General features: G+C 38.5%; 1 protein-coding gene across 4 annotated transcripts in view; it reads right to left on the bottom strand.

Moving 5' to 3' along the window:
• KAT6A (lysine acetyltransferase 6A) overlaps positions 1 to 21,286 on the bottom strand; it is a 125,053-nt gene that overhangs the window by 39,223 nt on the left and 64,544 nt on the right. For 2 of the 4 annotated variants that reach the window (XM_055296048.2, XM_063610956.1), the window contains 6 exons: positions 19,110 to 19,218; positions 13,501 to 13,616; positions 12,508 to 12,589; positions 10,314 to 10,428; positions 8,658 to 8,977; positions 6,353 to 6,471 (listed from right to left, as the gene is read on the bottom strand). In XM_055296048.2, the coding sequence (XP_055152023.1) occupies positions 6,353 to 6,471; positions 8,658 to 8,977; positions 10,314 to 10,428; positions 12,508 to 12,589; positions 13,501 to 13,616; positions 19,110 to 19,218 (861 nt within the window). Of the gene's footprint in view, positions 1 to 6,352; positions 6,472 to 8,657; positions 8,978 to 10,292; positions 10,429 to 12,507; positions 12,590 to 13,500; positions 13,617 to 19,109; positions 19,219 to 21,286 lie in introns of all 4 variants that reach the window. The other 2 variants (XM_055296047.2, XM_063610955.1) reach the window with 1 other exon arrangement.

Here is a 21,286-nt window from a genome sequence, read left to right on the forward strand (position 1 = left end):
GGATTGACTTGGCGATGCGGGCTCTTTTTTGGTTCCATATGAACTTTAAAGTAGTTTTTTCCAATTCTGTGAAGAAAGTCACTGGTAGCTTGATGGGGATGGCATTGAATCTATAAATTACCTTGGGCAGTATGGCCATTTTCACGATATTGATTCTTCCAACCCATGAGCATGGAATGTTCTTCCATTTGTTTGTATCCTCTTTTATTTCATTGAGCAGTGGTTTGTAGTTCTCCTTGAAGAGGTCCTTCACATCCCTTGTAAGTTGGATTCCTAGGTATTTTATTCTCTTTGAAGCAATTGTGAATGGGAGTTCACTCATGATTTGGCTCTCTGACAGAGTCTTTTAAGAAAAATAATTTCTCCAAGCTCGTAAGATCCTAGTTGAAATAAAATTCTGAACAAAAACCTATACTCTATTTTTTTTATCCTTCCACTTTTGTATTCAGAGGTGGCTCTTTTTCATGGAAGTGTATGTTGTATAGCTAATGATGGAACACAGTACTAGGCAAACTACATCCATACTTACCCTACTGCCTGTAATAATTTTTTTTAAAAAATCAAAACCAGTAAGTGGCTAACTCCTTTTGAAAAAAATCTTGATAAATATTTCAATTATCTTTGACTTAGATAATGTTCCATGCAAAGTTTGATTATTCAAGATAGTCCCTTCCAGACTATAAGCTCTAAGAGAACAGAAACTAGGTCCTTCTGATAGCCCCTCCACATAGCATAGTTTCTAGAACATAGCAGGCACTCAATAAACAATGTGTTATTAGTTGGATGGATTCTAATATTAATTCCTTTATCATATGTCTTTTGCTGATGCTGCAGTAAGACTACCAAAGACCCTGTAATAAAATCTCCCTGCAAAATTTTTGAAACACAGGTTCAAGCAGCTTCTAAGCTATATCTATGCTCTCAAAAATGACTTTCTGTACTATATTTATGAATCTTTTTATTATTCAAAATGTCCTCTTATCTAGTCAATATGAACTTTCTCAAGTGGCTTCAAACCACTTTCTTTATTAAATTAAGTCAGAGAACCTGGAAGTCATCTTTGATCATCTCTTCCTTCTTCAAGCTACACATCAAACTCGTCACTAAGTTCTGTTGATTCCAACTCCAAAACATATCTAAATCCATCCACTTCTCTCCCATTTCTACCACCACCCCTCTAGTCCTAGCTAACATCTTCTCTCATCCTGATCACTGCAAAAGCCTGCAAAGTGGTTTCTCAGCTTCCACTCTTGCTTAATTCTAAACCGCTCTTTATGTAGTAGCCGAGAAAAACCATTTTTTAATAAAACTGATCTTGCTGTTTCCTTGCTAAAAACCATTCAATGTCTTCCCATTGCAATTATGATAAAAACCCCAATTTTGACTTCTGGCCTCAGTCTATTTTCCCAGCTTCACCTTATGCAACTCTTCTGTTCACTGCATTTGAGTTACACTGAACTTCAGTTCCTCAAGTTTATCAACTTCTTTTACTCCCTTAGACATTTACATAGGCAATCCACTTGTCTCTGAAATATTCTTCTCTAGCTCTTTACTCCGCTGACTTTTGAATAATATTTTGGAATTATGTATAAATTGTTACTTCTTCAAAAGTCTTCCCTTCTCATAAACACTCCAACCCCAACCCTCAGCACAGCAGCCCAGTCCGTCAGAACCCCTCACTGCATTCTTATTTCCTTCCGACTATCAGTTTGTAAGTACAGTTTTATTTTTATGAGTGTTTATTATCTGTCTATTTGTGAAACGAACTAAAAGCTTCATGAAGGCAGAGTCTGTGTCTTTTTGTTTGCCCTATAGTTCTGGTACCAAGGCAGGTGCATGATGCTAAATGAATAAGCCCCATGGAGAAACAGCACCATCATCAGAATTTCAGTGCACTGCCAACAAAAATAAGCATGAACTAGACTTCCAAGATCTAGCTGTTTATTTCCTTGGTGCCAATACATACACAGATAATCCTGAGTTTAATCAAATGCTGGAAAGAAACACAGGATTAGCCCGATTACCGTCAATAAGCATTTACACTGTCTCCCCGAGCCTCAGTAGGGCTCAGCACCCCGTTTAATTCTCTTTGGTCGTCCTTCTTGCACCTTTCTATTATTTCAACTCCTGCCCCATTTTTCCCAGAAGAAATTTTCATTCAATATCCATTCATTAAACAAATATTTGCTGAGCCTTTACTATATTCCAAGTACTCAGTAGATAGCAGTGACCAAAAAGAAAGGCCTTGTTCTCACTTTTACACTGTTGGTGGGACTGTAAACTAGTTCAACCATCGTGGAAGACAGTGTGGTGATTCCTCAAGGATCTAGAACTAGAAATACCATTTGACCCAGTCATCCCATTACTGGGTATATACCCAAAGGATTATAAATCATGCTGCTATAAAGACACATGCACACGTATGTTTATTGCAGCACTGTTCACAATAGCAAAGACTTGGAACCAACCCAGATGTCCACAAATGATAGACTGGATTAAGAAAATGTGGCACATGTACACCATGGAATACTATGTAGCCATAAAAAAGGATGAGTTTATGTTCTTTGTAGGGACATGGATGAAGCTGGAAACCGTCATTCTCAGCAAATTATTGCAAGGACAAAAAACCAAACACTGCATGTTCTCACTCATAGGTGAGAATTGAACATGAGAACACTTGGACACAGGAAGGGGAACATCACACACCAGGGCCTGTTGTGGGGTGCGGGGAGGGGGGAGGGATAGCATTAGGAGATATACCTAATGTAAATGACAAGTTAATGGGTGCAGCACACCAACATGGCACATGTATACATATATGTAACAAACCTGCACGTTGTGCACCTGTACCCTAGAACTTAAAGTATAATTAAAAAAAAAAAAAAGGCCTCGTTCTCAAGGCACTTACATTCTAAAAATAAAAAATTTAAATTCAAGAGGTGGTAGGTACTACGCAGAAAAAGCAGGCAGGTCAGGGGATAGAGTGACACAATAGGCTGTAAGCTATCTTCGTGTGGATATGAGCAAGACCTAAATGGAATGGGCAGTGAACCTACTAAATCATCGACTCTAGAGGAAGGGCAATCGAGGCAAGGTGCAGCGACTACAAAGGCCCAAGGCAGGCGTGCTTGGTGTGTCTGAGGAAGAGGAGGAGGCTGTGGCTGGAGTAGCCTGAGAGCAAGAAGAGCAGCCAAAGAGGGAGGCAGGCACAAGATCATATACAGCCTTGGAGATGAGAGAACACTCTTTTTTTTTTTTAAATTCTAAAGAAGACTGAAAGACATGAAAGGTTTTCTGAGCAAGGAAGTGGTATAATCCAACTTACGTTTGAAAATAATTACCCTGGCCGCTGTGTGAAGAAAATAGACTAGAGAGTGGGGTGGGGGCAAAAGCAGAAGCAAGTTTAGTCTGGAGGCAATTATAGCAGCCTAAGCCAGAGATGACAGTGGGTTGGCAGTAGCAAATACAGACATATTCTGAAGGCAGAACCATTAGGATTTACTGATGGACTGAATGTGAAGTATGACAGAGAAAAAAAAAATCAAGATGACATCTCTGTGGGCCTAAGCAAGTACAGGATAGAGCTACCATTTACTCTCGGTCACCACTAAAAGCCAGGATCTATGGCTACAACAGTAAGAGCCTAGAGCATCTTGCTGTGGCCAGAAGCAAATAAAAATGATGATGATGTGTTAAAAGGACAGAGGAGCTTCTAGAAAGGAGTTCCCCTCTGCCTAAATTGGGAACAATTTAAGCATCAAAATAAATACTAAATATAACCCATAAAATAATCTGTGAGTTTAAACAAAATGAATAAATAAACAGGAAGAAGAAAAAGCTTCTCCTTACAGTAGAATGCCAATTAATACATGGCAAAGAAATGACAGAATTAGAAAATAATGTTTGGCCACCAACCAAGTAAATGATTCAGGCAAAAATCATCTCTGGATGCTAAATGTGGTAGATAAAAGTTTGACGAAAAACAGGATATTTGCACTTCTGTCTCAAAGTATGTCCTCCCAAGATACTTAATTATAGGCAGAAAGCAATAATGTTAGAGAAGAAATGTGGATACCACCTAAACCAGGTGGTCACTGTTAGCAGCACTTGTGATGAGAACTTGGATATTACATGCCTTCTGATGTGACACACTGAGGAGGACACAGCACACCTGTGGAATTTTCTAATCATGAAAAATAAAACAAGCTCAAAGTGATGACATTCTATAAATGACCTGTGCACTTCAAAACGTCAAGGTCATGAAAGATAAAGACTGAGGAACTGTTCCCAATTGGAAGGAGACTAGAGAGACGTGACAACTAAATTAGATAATAGTACTTAATTTGTGTTAAATTCCTGATTTGATGATTGGACCATGGTCATGTATGAGAACATTTTTGTTTTTAGGAAATACACACAAATAATTAGGAGTAAGGGGATATTAACACATTATGTCTGCAACTTACTCGGGAGGAGAAAAAAATTCTTTCAGTCAGGAAGAACATAACTACTGCCTCCTTTCACTTCCCACTGAAGTCCATGTAGATTTCTACTAGAGTACCTATAATAACTTAATATCAGGAAAAGAAACAAGCTTTGAGGGCAACCTGCCCAAAGCAGAAGTTAGTAAATGACAGACCAAGACTTGAACCCAGGTCCACCTGACTCAAAGCTAATATTTTGTTAAATCATAATACAGCAGAATGCTGAGTAAATGCGTGCTGAGTATTTATACTGCTGTTTTATTTTTTCAAAAGTACTCACATAATGACTGACATCAAAAGTCTATTCACCACCAATGAGTCTCTTAATACGACGAGTTTTCCCTAGAATCCTCGGCATCAGCCTTAGAATTTTTTTTTTTTTTTTTTTTTTTTTTTGAGATGGAGTCTCACTCTGTTGCCCAGGCTGGAGTGGTGTGGCACAATCTCGGCTCACTGCAACCTCCACCTCCCAGATTCAAGTGATTCTTCTGCCTCAGCCTCCCGAGTAGCTGGGACTACAGGCATGTGCCACCATGCCCGGCTAATTTTTGTATTTTTAGTAGAGACGGGGTTTCACCATGCTGGCCAGGCTGGTCTCAAATTCCTGACCTTGTGATCCACCCGCCTCAGCCTCTCAAAGTGCTGGGATTACAGGTGTGAGCCACCACGCCCAGCCTAGAAATTCTTCTTTTCAAGATAAAAGATAGAGAACTTGGCTTACATGGTACATTTGTTGGTGGCAAAGAAGGAAAAGACAAAAAATAAATGAACATAATCTGGAAGAGCCTTTATGATCTAGCCCTTGCACTTTTCCAACCTCATCTCCTGCCATTCTCCACACCCTATATTCTTTATCCTGAGACATTTTAATTCCCACAATTAAGCATGTTTTCCCCTATCTTCAAGTTATTCCACCTTCACTTCTATTCCTTCTGATTATATAAGAACCAACTCCCTACATATCCCTTTAAGGGATATGTACAACTCCTACATATCCTTTAAGGCCCCTCAATGAATCCACCTCTGACCTCCCCAGGCAGAAATAGAAGCTGGCTTCCCTATTCTCCCAAAACATCAAGTATTCTATAATTGAACTTTTCACATTAATGACATTATTTATTCATAAATCTCTCCTATAGTTCAGGGAAAGAATTCAGTCATTCACTGGCATCTCCAGCATGTGGCACATAGACTCTTTGTCTATATATTTATAATCTTGCCATGTATCACAAATAATTGCAATTTTTTTTTTTTTTTTTGGAAGACAGGGTCTCACTCTGTCACCCAGGCTGGAGTACAGTGGCATGATCTCAGGTCACTGCAACTTCCGTTTCCCCAACTCAAGCAATTCTCCTGCCTCAGCCTCCTAAATAGCTGTGACTACAGGTGTGCACCAACATATCTGGCTAATTTTTCTATTTTTTGTAGAGATGGGGTTTTGCCATGTTGCCGCAGCTGGTCTCAAACTCCCAGACTCAAGCAATCCACCCACCTTGGCAAAGTGCTAGGATTACAGGCATGAAATACTTCTTGAATTAATAAATATGGGTGCTTTATCACTCATGAGAAGCTTGTTTTTTGTTTGTTTTTGGTCAAATCCCAAATTCTTCTTCACACAGTAAGATAAAAAATAAACCAAGCTTATTTAATACTGATAGTCAAAGCCATGTGCTTATCTGCAAAACCAAAGCAGTTATCATGGGTTTGAAAGGAATATTATAACCAGCAGAACTACATATACACACAAACCACAATTATTCTGAGATTAGGCAAACTGCTGTTACTGCTTAACCCACAATGTAATTAATGCGCTATTTCTCAGCCATGAACAAGTTGCTTGATTGTCTAACCTGAATATCCAACTTTACCTGCAGTGCTTGTTCTTGGATATCACGAAATAATTCCATATCTTTCTCAGTCATGATTTCCTGGCTCCCAAAAAGTCGCTCCTCATTTTCTTGTTTGCCATCCCAGCCATCCTGATTGTCTGAATATAAAAAAAGAGCTCACATGTTAACTGTCCTCAGATTAATACATGAACTAGAAAAAATTTCGCCTTTATTTCAATTTGAAGAACTTGATATATAACAAAGAATACAGCATTAAACTCTTAGAATAATGCTACTCAATAAATAATATTTATGTATTAAATCTGCCTTATAGTGGAAATCCTGAATTGTCTTAAAGCTTCCTAAAAATATTATATAACTAAATTTAAACTTCATTAAAGATGACATTTTAATATATAGAAAGGCAGACAGAAAAATGATAGAAGGAATATAAATTTCATTTTGAAATAGTATAAATTTGACACTTTTAGTATAGGTTTAATGCATCAATGTTCAAAAAAACCTCTTGAGTAGTTACCTTAACTGATGTCAGAAGTACTAACTCCCATCACATTCTGGGTGCCCTTTTAAAGTTAAAGCACAAACTTTAAAAGACTGCCCTTTTAAAGCACAAACTCCGTTTACCCAGATGATAATCATCTGGGTAAATACAAAAACGTATGATAATTATCTACTAAATGATGGAACTTCCTCAAGTGGGCAAAAAACTAGTGAAGAGAGTATTTGGGAATTATGAAGATCATTATCCTTTGCATTTGCAGATGACACTGCTGATGGGCTCATTTGCTGTCTTTATGAGTATGGCTGAAAAGACCAACTGGTGACAGTTCTCAAGTCAACTGCACATATAGGCCATCCGTTATTAACTTAACACAAGAAGAAAAAGGTCAAGGACTACTGTTGACAACATTCCCAAACTGGAAGAAAAAAGTACAATCTAAAGGTATAAGTGACTTTAATGCCCCCTAGTGCATGATGCATGCGCCTCTCTAATACAGCATTTGGTACTTAAACTTTATAATTCATAAAGAAAATGACAGAGCCTATTAAAGCAAATGCTCACACCACTGCCAAAAATTCAATATTGGTTCTCCATATACTTGATACATTTGCTCTAACAATTTCTATTTCAAAAGCTTTCTAGCAGATTCTTCTAATAAACCATCTCCAGTACAAATGGTTAATTCAAAAATGTCTTTCATTAGGATTTGCTCTGAGATTCTTTCCTAGTTTAATCTAAACAGATAGCATATTTTCTAAGATAAACATGCTCAGATCAGGAGCTTATCTACAGGCTGTTAAAGACATGAAGAGTTTGAATGCTTAAAGAGTAATTAGTTGATCATCACTATGGTAAAAGACCAATCAATAAAGCATACAAAGGGGACTCTGACAATTACAAGGACTTTCTCTCCTGCACTGGACAATCAACCATTCATGAAAGCAGGAATGAGAGCAGTGAATACACTCTCCCTCACCAAGGAGACATTCAGGGAGGAAACCAAGGTCAGGGAATTCTCTTGTAGTAGATGAGACACTACAACTCTGGCCCTTGTGATCCAAAGAGTTCATTCTCATTCTACTTTCTTCAAGCCCTTTCTACTTCCTTCACAGGGTTAGTTTCTCTAAATTAAACGCTCAGCAATAAGGCTATTTTAAGCTTTAATTTATTGGACAGTTAATCAAATTCTTCTCCTCTGACTTGAATGATTTGCCACATTATTAAGTCCTCTCCACAGATGTTTTCTACTTTGAAAACTAGGGAACTTAGCCTGATACATAAGCAGCCTGGAGCTGTGGTTCTGTCTCTCCCTTTTTAAGTGCAATCCATGACTTACAACTATATTTGTCAAGATCTGAAGTAGAAAAGTCAATGACCTCATCACATCTGCAAATATTTTGGTCTTTTCTTTATGCTTAGATCAACAGCATTTTACCCAGCTCTATTCTTTCCAGCTTCCTTCCTAGAATAAGCAGGCATCATAACATTCACCATATGATTTCTTTAGTAATTTATGAAATGTAAAGTAATCCTCAAGGTTACACCCCAAGTTTCTGTAGGCAGATTCTTTCTGGTTCTACAAAAAAGCAGCTTCCTTTTGCCTGAGTTCCTACTGTCCCATTCTGCAACTTCATCTCCATCCTCTAAATTCCTGCCATAGTTATCACCTCAGTATCATCTACATGTTTTTTCCAATGTGTTCTTATATTCTATAACCAATTGTTTATAATCAAATAGAAATCCATTATAGATAATTAGTGTTATCCCAAACAGTACACGTACGGAATACTATTTGTTTCTAAGTTTGTTCTAAACTCTCACCTGTGGGCCAATCTGAAGTGCTTGATTTCCTGTTGCCCCTCTTTCTGATTCGATATTGCTCGGAGTAGTCCACCACTTCCCCCCGAGCTTTCCGCCCATCAGGGGAAGGGGTAAAAAATTTGGTAAGGCCATCAATGAGCCCTTTGGTTTTCTTGTTGAACTTCAAGGAGACACTGCTATCTCTGCAGAAGTCCAAGCCATCTATCCGCTCTAAATATCCTTCTTCTGATGATGATGATGCTGATTGGCTGGAAAGAGTGATTTTTCGTTTCCTACCCCTTCCGGGGCCAGTTCGAACTTTGCTGAAGGGACCTTTTGATCTAAACAATTAAACAGGGGAAAGGGTAAGTATTTAAAAAGATACTTATAAGGTTCCTATTTAATACATAACATATAATTAGTAAGTAACCTACAGCTTTATTAAAATCTATATTATTAGGAATATTCTGCAAACTATAAATAGTACTCTGTGAATGAAAATTAATATTATTATTAGAAACATCTATTTCCAGGAAGCCCACTTATAGTGCAAAGAATGACAGGCCAGGAGTCAGAAGACTTGTTCTAGTCATAATTCTCTCTTACTAGCTGCACGACTTGGACAAATCACATTTTTTTCTAAACATATGTCAGTGCCTTCATCTGTAAAATGAGAACTGGACCAAGAACAACTAAGACCCTTCCAGGTATAAAGTTCTGCTACACCGCGATCTCTGCACCAACCCAAAGTTGTACTTTTATCTCTAAAACACAAGGACGGGTTATTCTTCGAAGGCCAGGAATCAAAAGATCATTTTATAGGAAAATCAAAGCTTGATTTAAGATTTTGAATATAGACTACAATATTGGTTCTGTACCTTTCAGGCTGCTAATGCCCATTCATTTCAGTTATATCACCTTCAAGATAGTCTTACGTGTAAAAAAGGTAAGTACAACTTTTGATAATAAAGAGAGGTTGACAAGCCTGAAGACATTTACATATCATCAAAGGTGAGTTACTACAAACATTTTTAAAAAGACAAAACCAGCTACTGCATCTTGCCCCACCTCCTCCAGACATAGCCCAGCTTTCTAGTCCACAATTTCTGATTTCTGCTAATAGATGAAAACATTCAAATTATTTTACATCCAAAGAACACAAAAATGGGACTTAGCCATCACCTCAATAACAAGAACCTATCCAGTGATTTGTACACCTATTAGATATTAACAACTGAGACAAGATCAGGAGAGGGACATGTGAAATGTCACAGTAACAACTTTTTCTTTCCTGTTTTTATATAAGAGAAGCAATATAAAGCAATGGTTAAGAGTCAGACTTTGGTGCCAGACTACTTGGATTTTCATCCCAGTTCAACATTTACTATGCCTTAGTTTCTTCCTTTGAAAAACGAAAGTAACAACAGCGGCTATATTTCACTGGGTTGTTGGGAGAATTAAACAATTCAATGCATATAAAGCACTTAGAACAGTGTCTGGCACTTATTAGGGGCTGAGTAAGTGTTAGCCGTTATTATTATACAAAAGTGCCAGATATGACAATGGAATTTTTTTTATAGAGAAAACAAGTGAATCCCACACTATAGAGAAGACCCTATCCTTTTCTCCCCTCACCTTGCCACAAGTACAACTTACACCGTGTTTTGTTTCTTTAACCTGTTTTTTGGACGTCCTATTGGATTAGCATAGCGCCGTTTTATCTGTGCTGCCTTCTTTTGTAGAAGTTTTCGTCCTTTTTTCCTAGGTCGACATATTTGACATATCCACATGCCTATAAAAAAATAAAATTCCACATACAAGTGTGACAGACATAAATACACTGAAAGGTTTCAGATAGTCAAGTCAGGATCTTAACTTTTTCAGGTAAATGATTGCCATTAGAAAATTTGATGAATACCCCCCCAATCCAAAATAAACATTAAAACATATACACACAAAATTCTACAAATAATTGGAAGAGACTCACATACACCTTCAAGCCTGCACTTGAAGTCCGCTGACTGCACTTGAAGTCCACTGAGGCTGGGGCGGGTGGATCACCTGAGGTCAGGAGTTTAAGACCAGCCTGGCCAACATGGCGAAACCCTGTCTCTACTAAAAATACAAAAATTAGCTGGGCATGGTGGTATGTGCCTGTAGTCCCAGCTACTCAGGAGGCTAAGGCAGGAGAATCGCTTGAACCCAGGAGGCGGAGGTTGCAGTGAGCCGAGATTGCACCACTGCATTCCAGCCTGGGCGACAGAGTGAGACTCCGTCTCAAAAAACAAAACAAAAGTTTCCTGCCTAAAGCTGTTATATAATCTCTTTTGTAGAAGTTAAACACACAGGAAAGGAGTCCTAAGAAAATGTTTCTTGACTGGGCACAGTGGCTCATGCCTGTAATCCCATCACTTTGGGGGGCTGGGGTGGTCGGATTACCTGAGGTCAGGAGTTTGAGACAAGCCTGGCCAACATGGTGAAACCCCATCTCTACAAAAAAAAAAATTAGCTGCAAGCCAGGCATGGTGGCTCACGCCTGTAATCTCAACACTTTGGGAGACCAAGGTGGGCTCCAGCCTGGGCAAGAGTGAGACTCCATCTCAAAAAAAAAAAAAAAAAAAAAAACTTTCTTAGGACTCTTAGAAGGCCCCTTGCTCAGACTTCACATAAATGGAAAAAGTGGGTATTTATTTTTTAATATTTATAAATTGAAGACTTTTCAAAAAGTAACAATCAGTAAGTGAATTCAGACTGGGCGCGGTAGCTCATACCTGTAATCCCAGCACTTTGGGAGGCCGAGGAGAACAGATCACTTGAGGCCAGGAGTTCAAGACCAGCCTGGCCAACATGGCAAAACCCCATCTCTACTAAAAATACACCAGGTGTGGTGGTACGCCTGTAGTCCCAGCTACATGGGAGGCTGAGGCAGAGAATCGCTTTGAACCTGGTAGGTGGAGGCTGCAGTGAGCCAAGATCTTGGGCGACAGAGTGAGACTCCATGGGTGAGGGGATGGAATAAGTGAATTCAAGTAAAAACCTAAAGTGTTAACATGGCTACAAAGTATGGTTAAGTCCTTTTCTATCAACAGGAAAATTTTTTCCAAACAAATATTATGAAATATCCTATAGGCATTTTACTTAAGAAGCCTATAAATTATAAAATCAGAGTTAAAATGGAATTTGTGATAGGACAAAAAGGGGTGTCTGGTTGAAGGTTTTTTTAAAGAAACTATAAGCATATGAATATGGAAGTCCAACCATGAGGCAACTGTGCCCAAACTAAATACCTCTCAATGAACAGGAATCAAAAGAAAAGAGTAACATTAAGCTGCTCCCTTACAATCTGGACATTTATTTGTTCAGAACGTATTTCATTTAAAAAACGACAACAACAACAAAAAAAACCTTTTTATTTCATAAAGTATTTCATAAAAAGTTTTTTTTTTTTTAAGTTTTGAATAAACCATATCTCTATAGCTCTAGGGCCGTCAAAAGTGCTAAACAGTGATATAATCAACATGACCTAATACTATTTTATTTCCTCCTTTCAATAAAGAGATATTTCAAGATATATTTAAGGCAAGTATTTTATCTTCTAGCTAGAGACTGGCAAATATGTATAAATGAACCACTTCACCATTCATGGATGCCTAGATATTGAAAACAACAATAAATCCATATCATTTAAGAATGTTAAGATGCCCAATCAGAAAGACTAGCCTCCACCTTTTAAGGTGACAGTTCTCTTCCTACTTATACAACCTCAAAAACAAAGATCCAATTATTCTTTCATTTAACAAAGTAGATAAAATGTGCTTTCACTAACATACTTCTTTATATTCCCAGTTTGATTTCAGAAAGTATTTCTCACCTTTTGGCATACGGGTGAGTGGCGGATCACAACACTCCATGTGAAAACCTCGGTCACACGAATCACAAAAGAGCATGTTATCCTATTAGAAAAAAGAAAGGACAGTTTTGCTTAACCTTATGAAGCAGAAACATGTTACGATCATGACTGCATAAAACCCAGAAAGCTTCAGGGATCTTAAAAAAAGAGATAAGCCAGGCGCAGTGGCTCACGCCTGTAATCCCAGGACTTTGGGAGGTCGAGGCAGGTGGATCATGAGGTCAGGAGTTTGAGACTAGCCTGACCAACATGGTGAAACCCTGTCCCTACTAAAAATACAAAAATTAGCCGGGCATGGTGGCATGTGCCTGTAATCCCAGCTACTCAGAAGGCTGAGGCAGTAGAACTGCTTGAACCAGAGAGGCAGAGGTTGCAGTGAGCCAAGATTGCACCACTGCACTCCAGCATCGGCGACAGGGTGAGACTCCTTCTCAAAAAAAAAAAACAAAAGAGATGAGTGACCATAGTATTAAAAGTTTCCTTAATTTGTATTAACTATGTAAATAGACAGAGTTAGCAAAAAGTTACATTCCGGCCAATCTTTGATAAAGAGCTAAAGTTCCATTAGTTTCAAGTATATCCAATAACCAGAAATAAGCTAACCCTGGTCTGCTTTAATAATGAGAAAAGGGCGACTTGTAATTAATATATCAACTGACCGTCCTAAATGAATGCCTCTGTACTGCTCAAAGAATTTTGGGGAGTATTTCTTTAATGTGGTTTAGTCTCTCTGCAAATATATAATTAAGTGCTTTACAAATTACCTAGACATAATTGAAGTCTAAATTAGCAAGTATTCTAAACTAATGACATGCAGTTTAAAGAGACTACTGGCTATTCTAAATGCTACTGGACCAAGTGTCTGAAAAATAACCAGTCATACTTAGATGAAAATGCTGGTCGTACATTCTACTATTAAATGAAACACCCATATTAGAAGGCAAAGATACTCACTGCATTTTTGCCTTGATCTCGACAGGAGCTGCATGTTTTACACTCGATGCACTGCCACCGTAAGGCCTTCACTCGAACCGTTAGTTCAGGGGAAAACTTTAAACAGGATGGATGGCCTAATACGAGGGAGAACATTCATGAATGAAACAATCAAGAACTATTTTGCTACTGTACTAAAGAAATGATGTAGAAAAAGGCAATCATCTTAAATACAAAATACATATCAAATAAAGCAAGATGCTCCAGGAAGCCTGCCACACATTTCTCATCAGGACTTGGCACCACAATTCAGTTTTATTAATGTTAAAGAGAAGTTAGGACCCCTCCCCACAACTTGATTATAGAAAAACTTGACAAACTCCAAACTTTTATTAAGCCTACATCAAAGCATTATGTTCGTACATATCCGGTATATATATATATATATATACACACACACACACATATGTTCATATATGAGAAATGGTCATATATGCATTACTGATATAATATACAAAAAAGCTGTTTACATTGATAACATCCTAGAAAATTGAGCTACATATATCAAGAAGAAGGATTTTATCTCTCAGTTTATACCCTTTTGTGCTGTCATTTTTTAAATGATAATGTGTTACTTTTGTAATTTAAAAAATACAGTTAGTCCCCTTATCTGCAGTTTTGCTTCCTAAGGCTTTAGTTACCCACAGTCAACTGCAGTGTGAAAATATTAAATAAGCAACTCCTAAGTTTTAAGCTGCACACTGTTCTGAGTAGCATAATGAGATCTGCTGTCCCAGCTGGGCTGCGATCACCCACACTGCATACACTACCCACTTGTTAGTCACTTAGTGGTTGTCTGGGTTATCAGACTGTTGCTGGTATCACCATGCTAGTGTTATTATCATGCTTGTGTTGGAGTCACCCTTATTTTACTTCATAATGGTCCCAAAGCACAAAACTAGTGATGGTGGCATGTTGTTATAATTGTTCTATTTTGTTATCTATTATTCTTAACCTCTTACTGTGCCTAATTTATAAATTAAACTTTATCATATGTATGTATGCACATGCACAGGGAAAAACATAGCACCATATACAGAGTTCGGTTTTATCCAAGGTTTCAGGCATCCACTGGGGGTCTTGAAACCTCCAAGAACAAGGGGGACTCCTGTATATAATAAAAATCCTATCACTTAAAGTGGGTTATCTGCTCACAATTTAAGGCATGCAAGCTAAAACTAAAACCAAAAGCAGTATTTCTACTGTGCTCAGAATGAATAGCAAGAGGAAAAAAATGCTTCCTCTTCCAAGAGTTAGTTATCAGTCTGATTCTCAAAAATTAACGGTAGCCAATTTCCCCTCAACTCTGAAGAGCGCTGTCCCTCTCCTCTAAAAGTTGGTTGTGCTTATTTTTCTTTGGTGAGAGAAAGGGCTTGTTAAATCTTCTCTCTTTTCTATTCCTAAAGGATTTTCTCTTTTATGAGATAGCAAGTTTATTATCAAAACATCAGTAACACTGAAGGAAAATCCAAGAGGTGTGAAAATTTCACCCATAATCCTATCATCCTAGAATAATAGCCATTTTTATGTTAGACTTTCCTGTTTAAACTAGCTGAAAGCTCTGCATAACTGTAATTTTAGCAAACATACAGTTTTTGTTTTATTTTAAATTTTATTTTAAGTAAACTTTATACTCCTTAAACTGATCATATTCCACTGATTGATACACAATAACCTGCATGACCATTTCCCTATTGTTAAATACTGAGACTACGGAACACTAAAATGAATTATTTCATGTTTACAGATTCTTTACTTCTTTTAATCCCTTAGAATGAATTCCTGAAAGTTGGATTGGTGAGTCAAATGTATTAAACATTTTTATAGCTTGATATGCACTGCCAAAACATTTTCCAAAAACTATGGTATGAGTGCCACCAGCAAAAGAACAAGTGTTTTAGCACAATTACATAAGCTCTAGGTCTGTTATATTTCAATTGTGATTATTATAAACGCTATACAATGATACTTCACTGCTACTGTGGTACGTGTTCCTATTATTACTTGAGTAAAACACTTTTCATAGGCTCAACTATTAGTTTTCTTGCATACAAATTGCCAGTTCACAGGCTCTGCTCTTTGGACTTCATGCTTAGAAATGTAAACATGTTCTGTATACTTACATAGCTTTTGGCCCTTTGCCATATTTAAAGCAGTTATTTTCCCCCAAATTATTCTTGCTCTTTCTATTTTAAGTATGTTACTTTTTAATTTAGAAAATATCAACGTTCATGTATCCAGCTATGCCCATGCTATTCTTCTTTGGCTATTGTGACAGCCAGTCTCCAGGCTGCTCCCTAGGCATTCTTGCCTCCTGCTAGTCATACTCTCACAGCTCCCTCTCATAATGAACTGGGTTGATCTGCATAACCAAGAAGATATTGCTGAAATAACACAGTGTGACTCTAAGGCCAGGTTATAAAACATACTGCAGATTTCACCTCGCTCTCTCTCAGACACTCATCGGGGGAGGCCAGCTGCCATGTTGCAGGCATGCATGCAGCCCTGTGAAGATGTCCACATGGCATGGAACTGAAGCTTCTTGTCGACAGGCCCACTGCAGCAGCAACTTGCCAGCCAGGTAAATAAGCCATCATGGAAGCCTTCAGATGACTGCAGCACCAGTTAAAATCTTGGCAGCAACCTCATGAAAGATACCAAGTCAAAACCACCCAGATAAGCAACTCCCAAATTCCTGACCCACAGAAACAGTATGAAGTAAAAAATGTTTTGTTGCTTTAAGCTGCTAAGATTTAGAGTAATTTATTTCTGCAGTAACAGATAACTAGTAGTTAATTGTTCTACAATTTCTTTAAAAGTTACCGCTACAGGGGCTGGGCGCAGTGGTTCACGCCTGTAATCCCAACACTTTGGGAGGCCAAGGCGGGAGGATCACGAGGTCAGGAGATCGAGACCATCCTGGCTAACACGATGAAACCCCATCTCTACTAAAAATACAAAAAATTAGCCGGGCGTGGTGGTGGGCACCTGTAGTCCCAGCTACTCCGGAGGCTGAGGCAGGAGAATGGCATGAACCCAGGAGGCAGATCTTGCAGTGAGCCGAGATCATGCCACTGCACTCCAGCCTGGGCGACAGAATGAGACTGTCTCCAAAAAAAAAAAAAAAACAGTTATTGCTACAGTAATAGTTTTCAAATTATGCTCATCCTTAGCTTAGAGAGACGCAGAGACCACCTCAAATATAATGCTACTCAGACGGTAGGACTGCAAACACAACACTTCCTCTCCTCCATTTCATTCCCACCCCACCTAGAACAACTCGTTCTATGTTTTATATATTTGGGTTTTAATTAGGGAATTTGGAAATAACTGCATTGTATGGCATGCCATTATATTTTCATCTAATCTTTTATGATTTATGGTTTATATTTAACTATGAAATCCATCCAGAGTTCATTCTGGTTTGTGATAGCACGCTGGATATGACTACCTAGCACTCAAGATCTGTTCTCACCTTCTACTACGCATAAAAACTGAAAAGCTAAAAAATCATACTTCTTAGACTCCTTTGCAGCTAGGCTCTAAGTTCTGACAAGTAGATGTGTTCTCCAGGGATATTTGAAAGGCAAAAACAAAGCAAAGATCATCCTCCTCCTAGTACTATTTTCTAATGATAAGCAAAGTCATGGAAACAACCGTATCCACGCTTCTCCCTCGTGGATATCTAGAGCTATTGTAATGATGGCCAAACTTAGCACTTCAGCACCAACTACAGAGTGCAACTGTTGTGCAGTGGACTCCCCCCTGCTTCCAACTCTTCCAGATAGAGGCAGACACAGTATAACTCCTCAGATGGGTCAGTTCTGCAGTGACCCCAGACGTCAGTCCTTAAAGCCCAACCTCCAGCTTGCCTCTTCAGCCCTGACAACAATTTCACAAATACCTAATTCTTATATTTAACTTCCTTCCTCTTGAAGTATCTAGTGTGGTTTGTTTTCTGAACTAAATCATGGTTGTTATCACTATAAAACACTGAAAATTAAGGCAATGGTCAAAGATAATGCTGGTTTGCTAAGGCCTTCTTGTAAGTTCCTCTCTGTTTTTTTTTTTTTTTTTTTTTTTTTTTAAGACAGAGTCTCTCTCTGTCGCCAGGCTGGAGTGCAGTGACGCCATCTCAGCTCACCACAACCTCTGCCTCCTGGATTCCAGCAATTATCCTGCCTCAGTCTCCTGAGTAGCTGTGACTACATGTGTGCACCACCACACCCAGCTAATTTTTGTATTTTTAGTAGTGATGGGGTTTCACCACGTTGGCCAGGATGGTCTCGATCTCTTGACCTCATGATCTGCTCGCCTCGGCCTCCCAAAGTGCTGGGATTACAGGTGTGAGCCACCGCGCCCAGCCGATCTTGTGAGTTCTTGAAATGTAGAGCAAGATTATCTCCGGAATTGGCAAATTAGGAGATTCTGCAAAATCTTCCTTAGGGCCTAGAATTTCACATTGCTCGCTAGACTGCAATATCAACACTCTTTCCCAATGTGACATATGTAAGTTTCCATCAAGAAAAACAAATCTGTTATCATCCTGGTTCTATTCATCAAGCCCAAGGCATAAATCAAGAAAGACTAAGTAGCGATTATTAAAGAAACCAGCAATAACTTCAAACTGATTGCTGTGATTTAAGCAGATGTTAAATACCAAGATGTAAAGACCAAGAGGAAAAAATAAACCCACAGCAAGTGTTTTATATATATAAAAAAAACTAAGACCTGATTTAAATTAACTGAATTACACATTTCAGCTATATATTCAAATCCCTCCCTAGTGCAGAAGCTCATCTCAGTTACCTAAAACCATTCAAATTAAAATACAGTCATGCACCACACAATGACGTTTCAATCAAATACAACCCACATATGGCTGGGCGTGGTGGCTCACATCTGTAATCCCAGCACTTTGGGAGGCCAAGGCAGGTGGATCACCTGAGATCGGGAGTTTGAGACCGGCCTGGCCAATATGGTGAAACCTTGTCTCTACTAAAAATATAAAAATTAGCCAGGCATGGTGGCGGGCACCTGTAATCCCACCTACTCGGGAGGCTGAGGCAGGAAAATTGCTTGAACTCATGAGGCAGAGGTTGCAGCGAACCAAGATCGCGCCACTACACTCCAGCCTGGGTGACAGAGAAAGACTGTCTCAAAAACAACCAAAAAACCAGACCACATATGACTGTAGCCCAGTAAGGTCATCCTACTGTATTTTTACTGTACCTTTTCTATATTTAGATATGTTTAGATACACAAATATTCACCAGTGTTACAACTGCCTACAATATTCAGTACCGTACAGGTTTGAGCCTATGAGCAACAGACTACACCATATAACCCAGGTGTGTAGCAGGCCATCCCTCTTGGTTTGTCAGAACACTCAATGATGTTCACACAATGATGAGACTGCCTAAAGACATGTTTCTCAGAACTTATCCCCCATAATTAAAAGATGTATGACTATTAATTTCATAAGGATCAAGGATACAAACTCAAGTCAACATACTTTCCGCTTGCCTTCATAACACATTTTAGAAGAAAAACAGAAGGAAATCACATACCACTGTTGCCACAGTCAGCACAGGAGATGAGTTCCTCTGGCTTCTTTTCTCGGTTTTGTTCTTTTGTACCAAGACAGAAACTACAGATGGGGATTGGTTCAGCAACCGGCTGTGAAGAAAAACACAATTCATTCCAGTACTAATACTTTTATTTAGTATTCCTACAAAGACATCAAAATTATAGTTTTAAATTCCTACCAGAGTAAGTTTAGGACAATTGTATTACTCTCCTAAATTCCAGCTAAGTAGGTGAGTTTTTACAAAGCCTGCTCTGGCTGGGCCTTTACAACTGGTCCTTGTTATGACCATTTAGAAACTTTACTCCAAAAAATCCTATCCCAGTCATGTTCATCATTTAGAACCTAAATGATACAGTGTGGATTTTAAAAAGCAAACCCTTAAGATTGAAAAATTCAACTGGAATAAGTTCAAGAAGACACAGTGTAAGCGCTGAAAAAGCATGTGATCTAGTACAAGAGCAGTAAGATATATACAAGTAAACAGACACAGTAACTCCTCGACGGAAGACATTAAGTGCTATAAGAGAGAAACAGAAAGTGTTTTCTAGCAGTACGAAAAAGAAATTCCAACTGTGGTGTGGAGGAAGGGAAAGGTTGAAAGGGGAAAACAACATGTATTAAGCACCAGTACTATGTTATGGGATCTTTAGAAACTTGTCCAAGGACAGTAGCTAACAAGTGTTAAGAGTGGTTTGTTTAATCTATGTTCCTCCTAAGAGTGATGGAGAGAAGGCAATAGAGGTAGTATAAGCAGAATAGACTTAGGTGTGCAGTCTGGTAAGGCCAATGCTGAAAGTACATAGTTTCTGCTATAAGGGAGGGGAAAAAAATAAAACAAAGCTAGATAAGTTCGTGAAGACTGCCCCCGAAAGTAAAGAAGATAGACTCTCAAACTCATTAAAATATATACATTAAATATTTGCTTTTTATATATCAATTATACCTAAATACAGCTTTAAAACGAAAATAATTTTTTTTTAAATTGGACTTTATCCTATAGGCAAGTTTACAGAACCAGGAGATAATCACTTGGAGAAAAATAATTATTGTAGCAATATCAAACGGGGAAAACTCCAAAGATAGGTAAAACATTTAAACAGTGGTTACAATGATCTGGTGAAGACAAGATAAGAACTTGAACCAAAGCTAAGGAAATGAAATAGAAGAAATAGCAATGGGCTTAAAACCAGTTTTGAGAGTAGCAGAAAAAGAAAGTGAGTTAAATATGACTAAGGGAACTTAAAAGATAGTGACGCTGTCAACTGTGCACAGCAAGTCATTTTAAAGCAGAAAGTTTGGAGGAAAGCAATTTGGAGGAAACTGATGAGTTCCACTTTAAATGTGTTTAGTTGGAGGTACCCTCAGTCACCTCTCAACTGTTTATGCTAGGCACTGTGCAGGATGGCAATGGAAAGCCCTCAAGATGCATTCATTCATTCGTTCATTCATTCATTCATTTGCTTGCTTCCCAAGGACAAAGTATCGAGATGCTTTTAGTCTATGGGGAGAACAGATAAAGTACAATAAAATGTTTGTAGGTACTATGATAGAACTATAGTAATAGAAAACAGGAGGAAAGTGGGGAGGGAGGTACTCTCACAAAAGTACCCTTTGACTTAAGTTTTTCCAGAAGTATTTAATAGGCAGCCCCACCACGTTCAAAAAGGTGTTTGAAAAGGTAGAAAATACAGAATCAGGTTTGGGAGGGGAAAGTGAGCTTAGTGTGGGGCTTACTGAGCTTAAAAATGCTTATGTAGCTGGGCGCAGTGGCACACGCTTGTAATCCCAGCACTTTGGGAGGCCGAGGCGGGCGGATCACCTGATGTCAGGAGTCTGAGACCAGCATGGCCAACATGGTGAAACCCTGTCTCTACTAAAAATACAAAAATTAGCCAGGCATGGTGACGTGCACCTGTAATCCCAGCTACTCAGGAGACTGAGGCAGAAGAATTGCTTGAATCCGGGAGGTAGAGGTTGTAGTGAGCCGAGACTGCACCATTGCACTCCAGCCTGGGTGAAAAGAGCAAGACTCCATCTCGGAAAAAATAACATAACATAACATAACATACAACATAACATAACATAACTAAAATAAAAAATAAAAAATACTTATGTAACATTCATGTAGCAATACCCACTGACAATATAATACAGGGA

The sequence above is a fragment of the Symphalangus syndactylus genome, chromosome 10 (assembly GCF_028878055.3).
Source record: "Symphalangus syndactylus isolate Jambi chromosome 10, NHGRI_mSymSyn1-v2.1_pri, whole genome shotgun sequence".
Lineage (NCBI taxonomy): Eukaryota > Metazoa > Chordata > Mammalia > Primates > Hylobatidae > Symphalangus > Symphalangus syndactylus.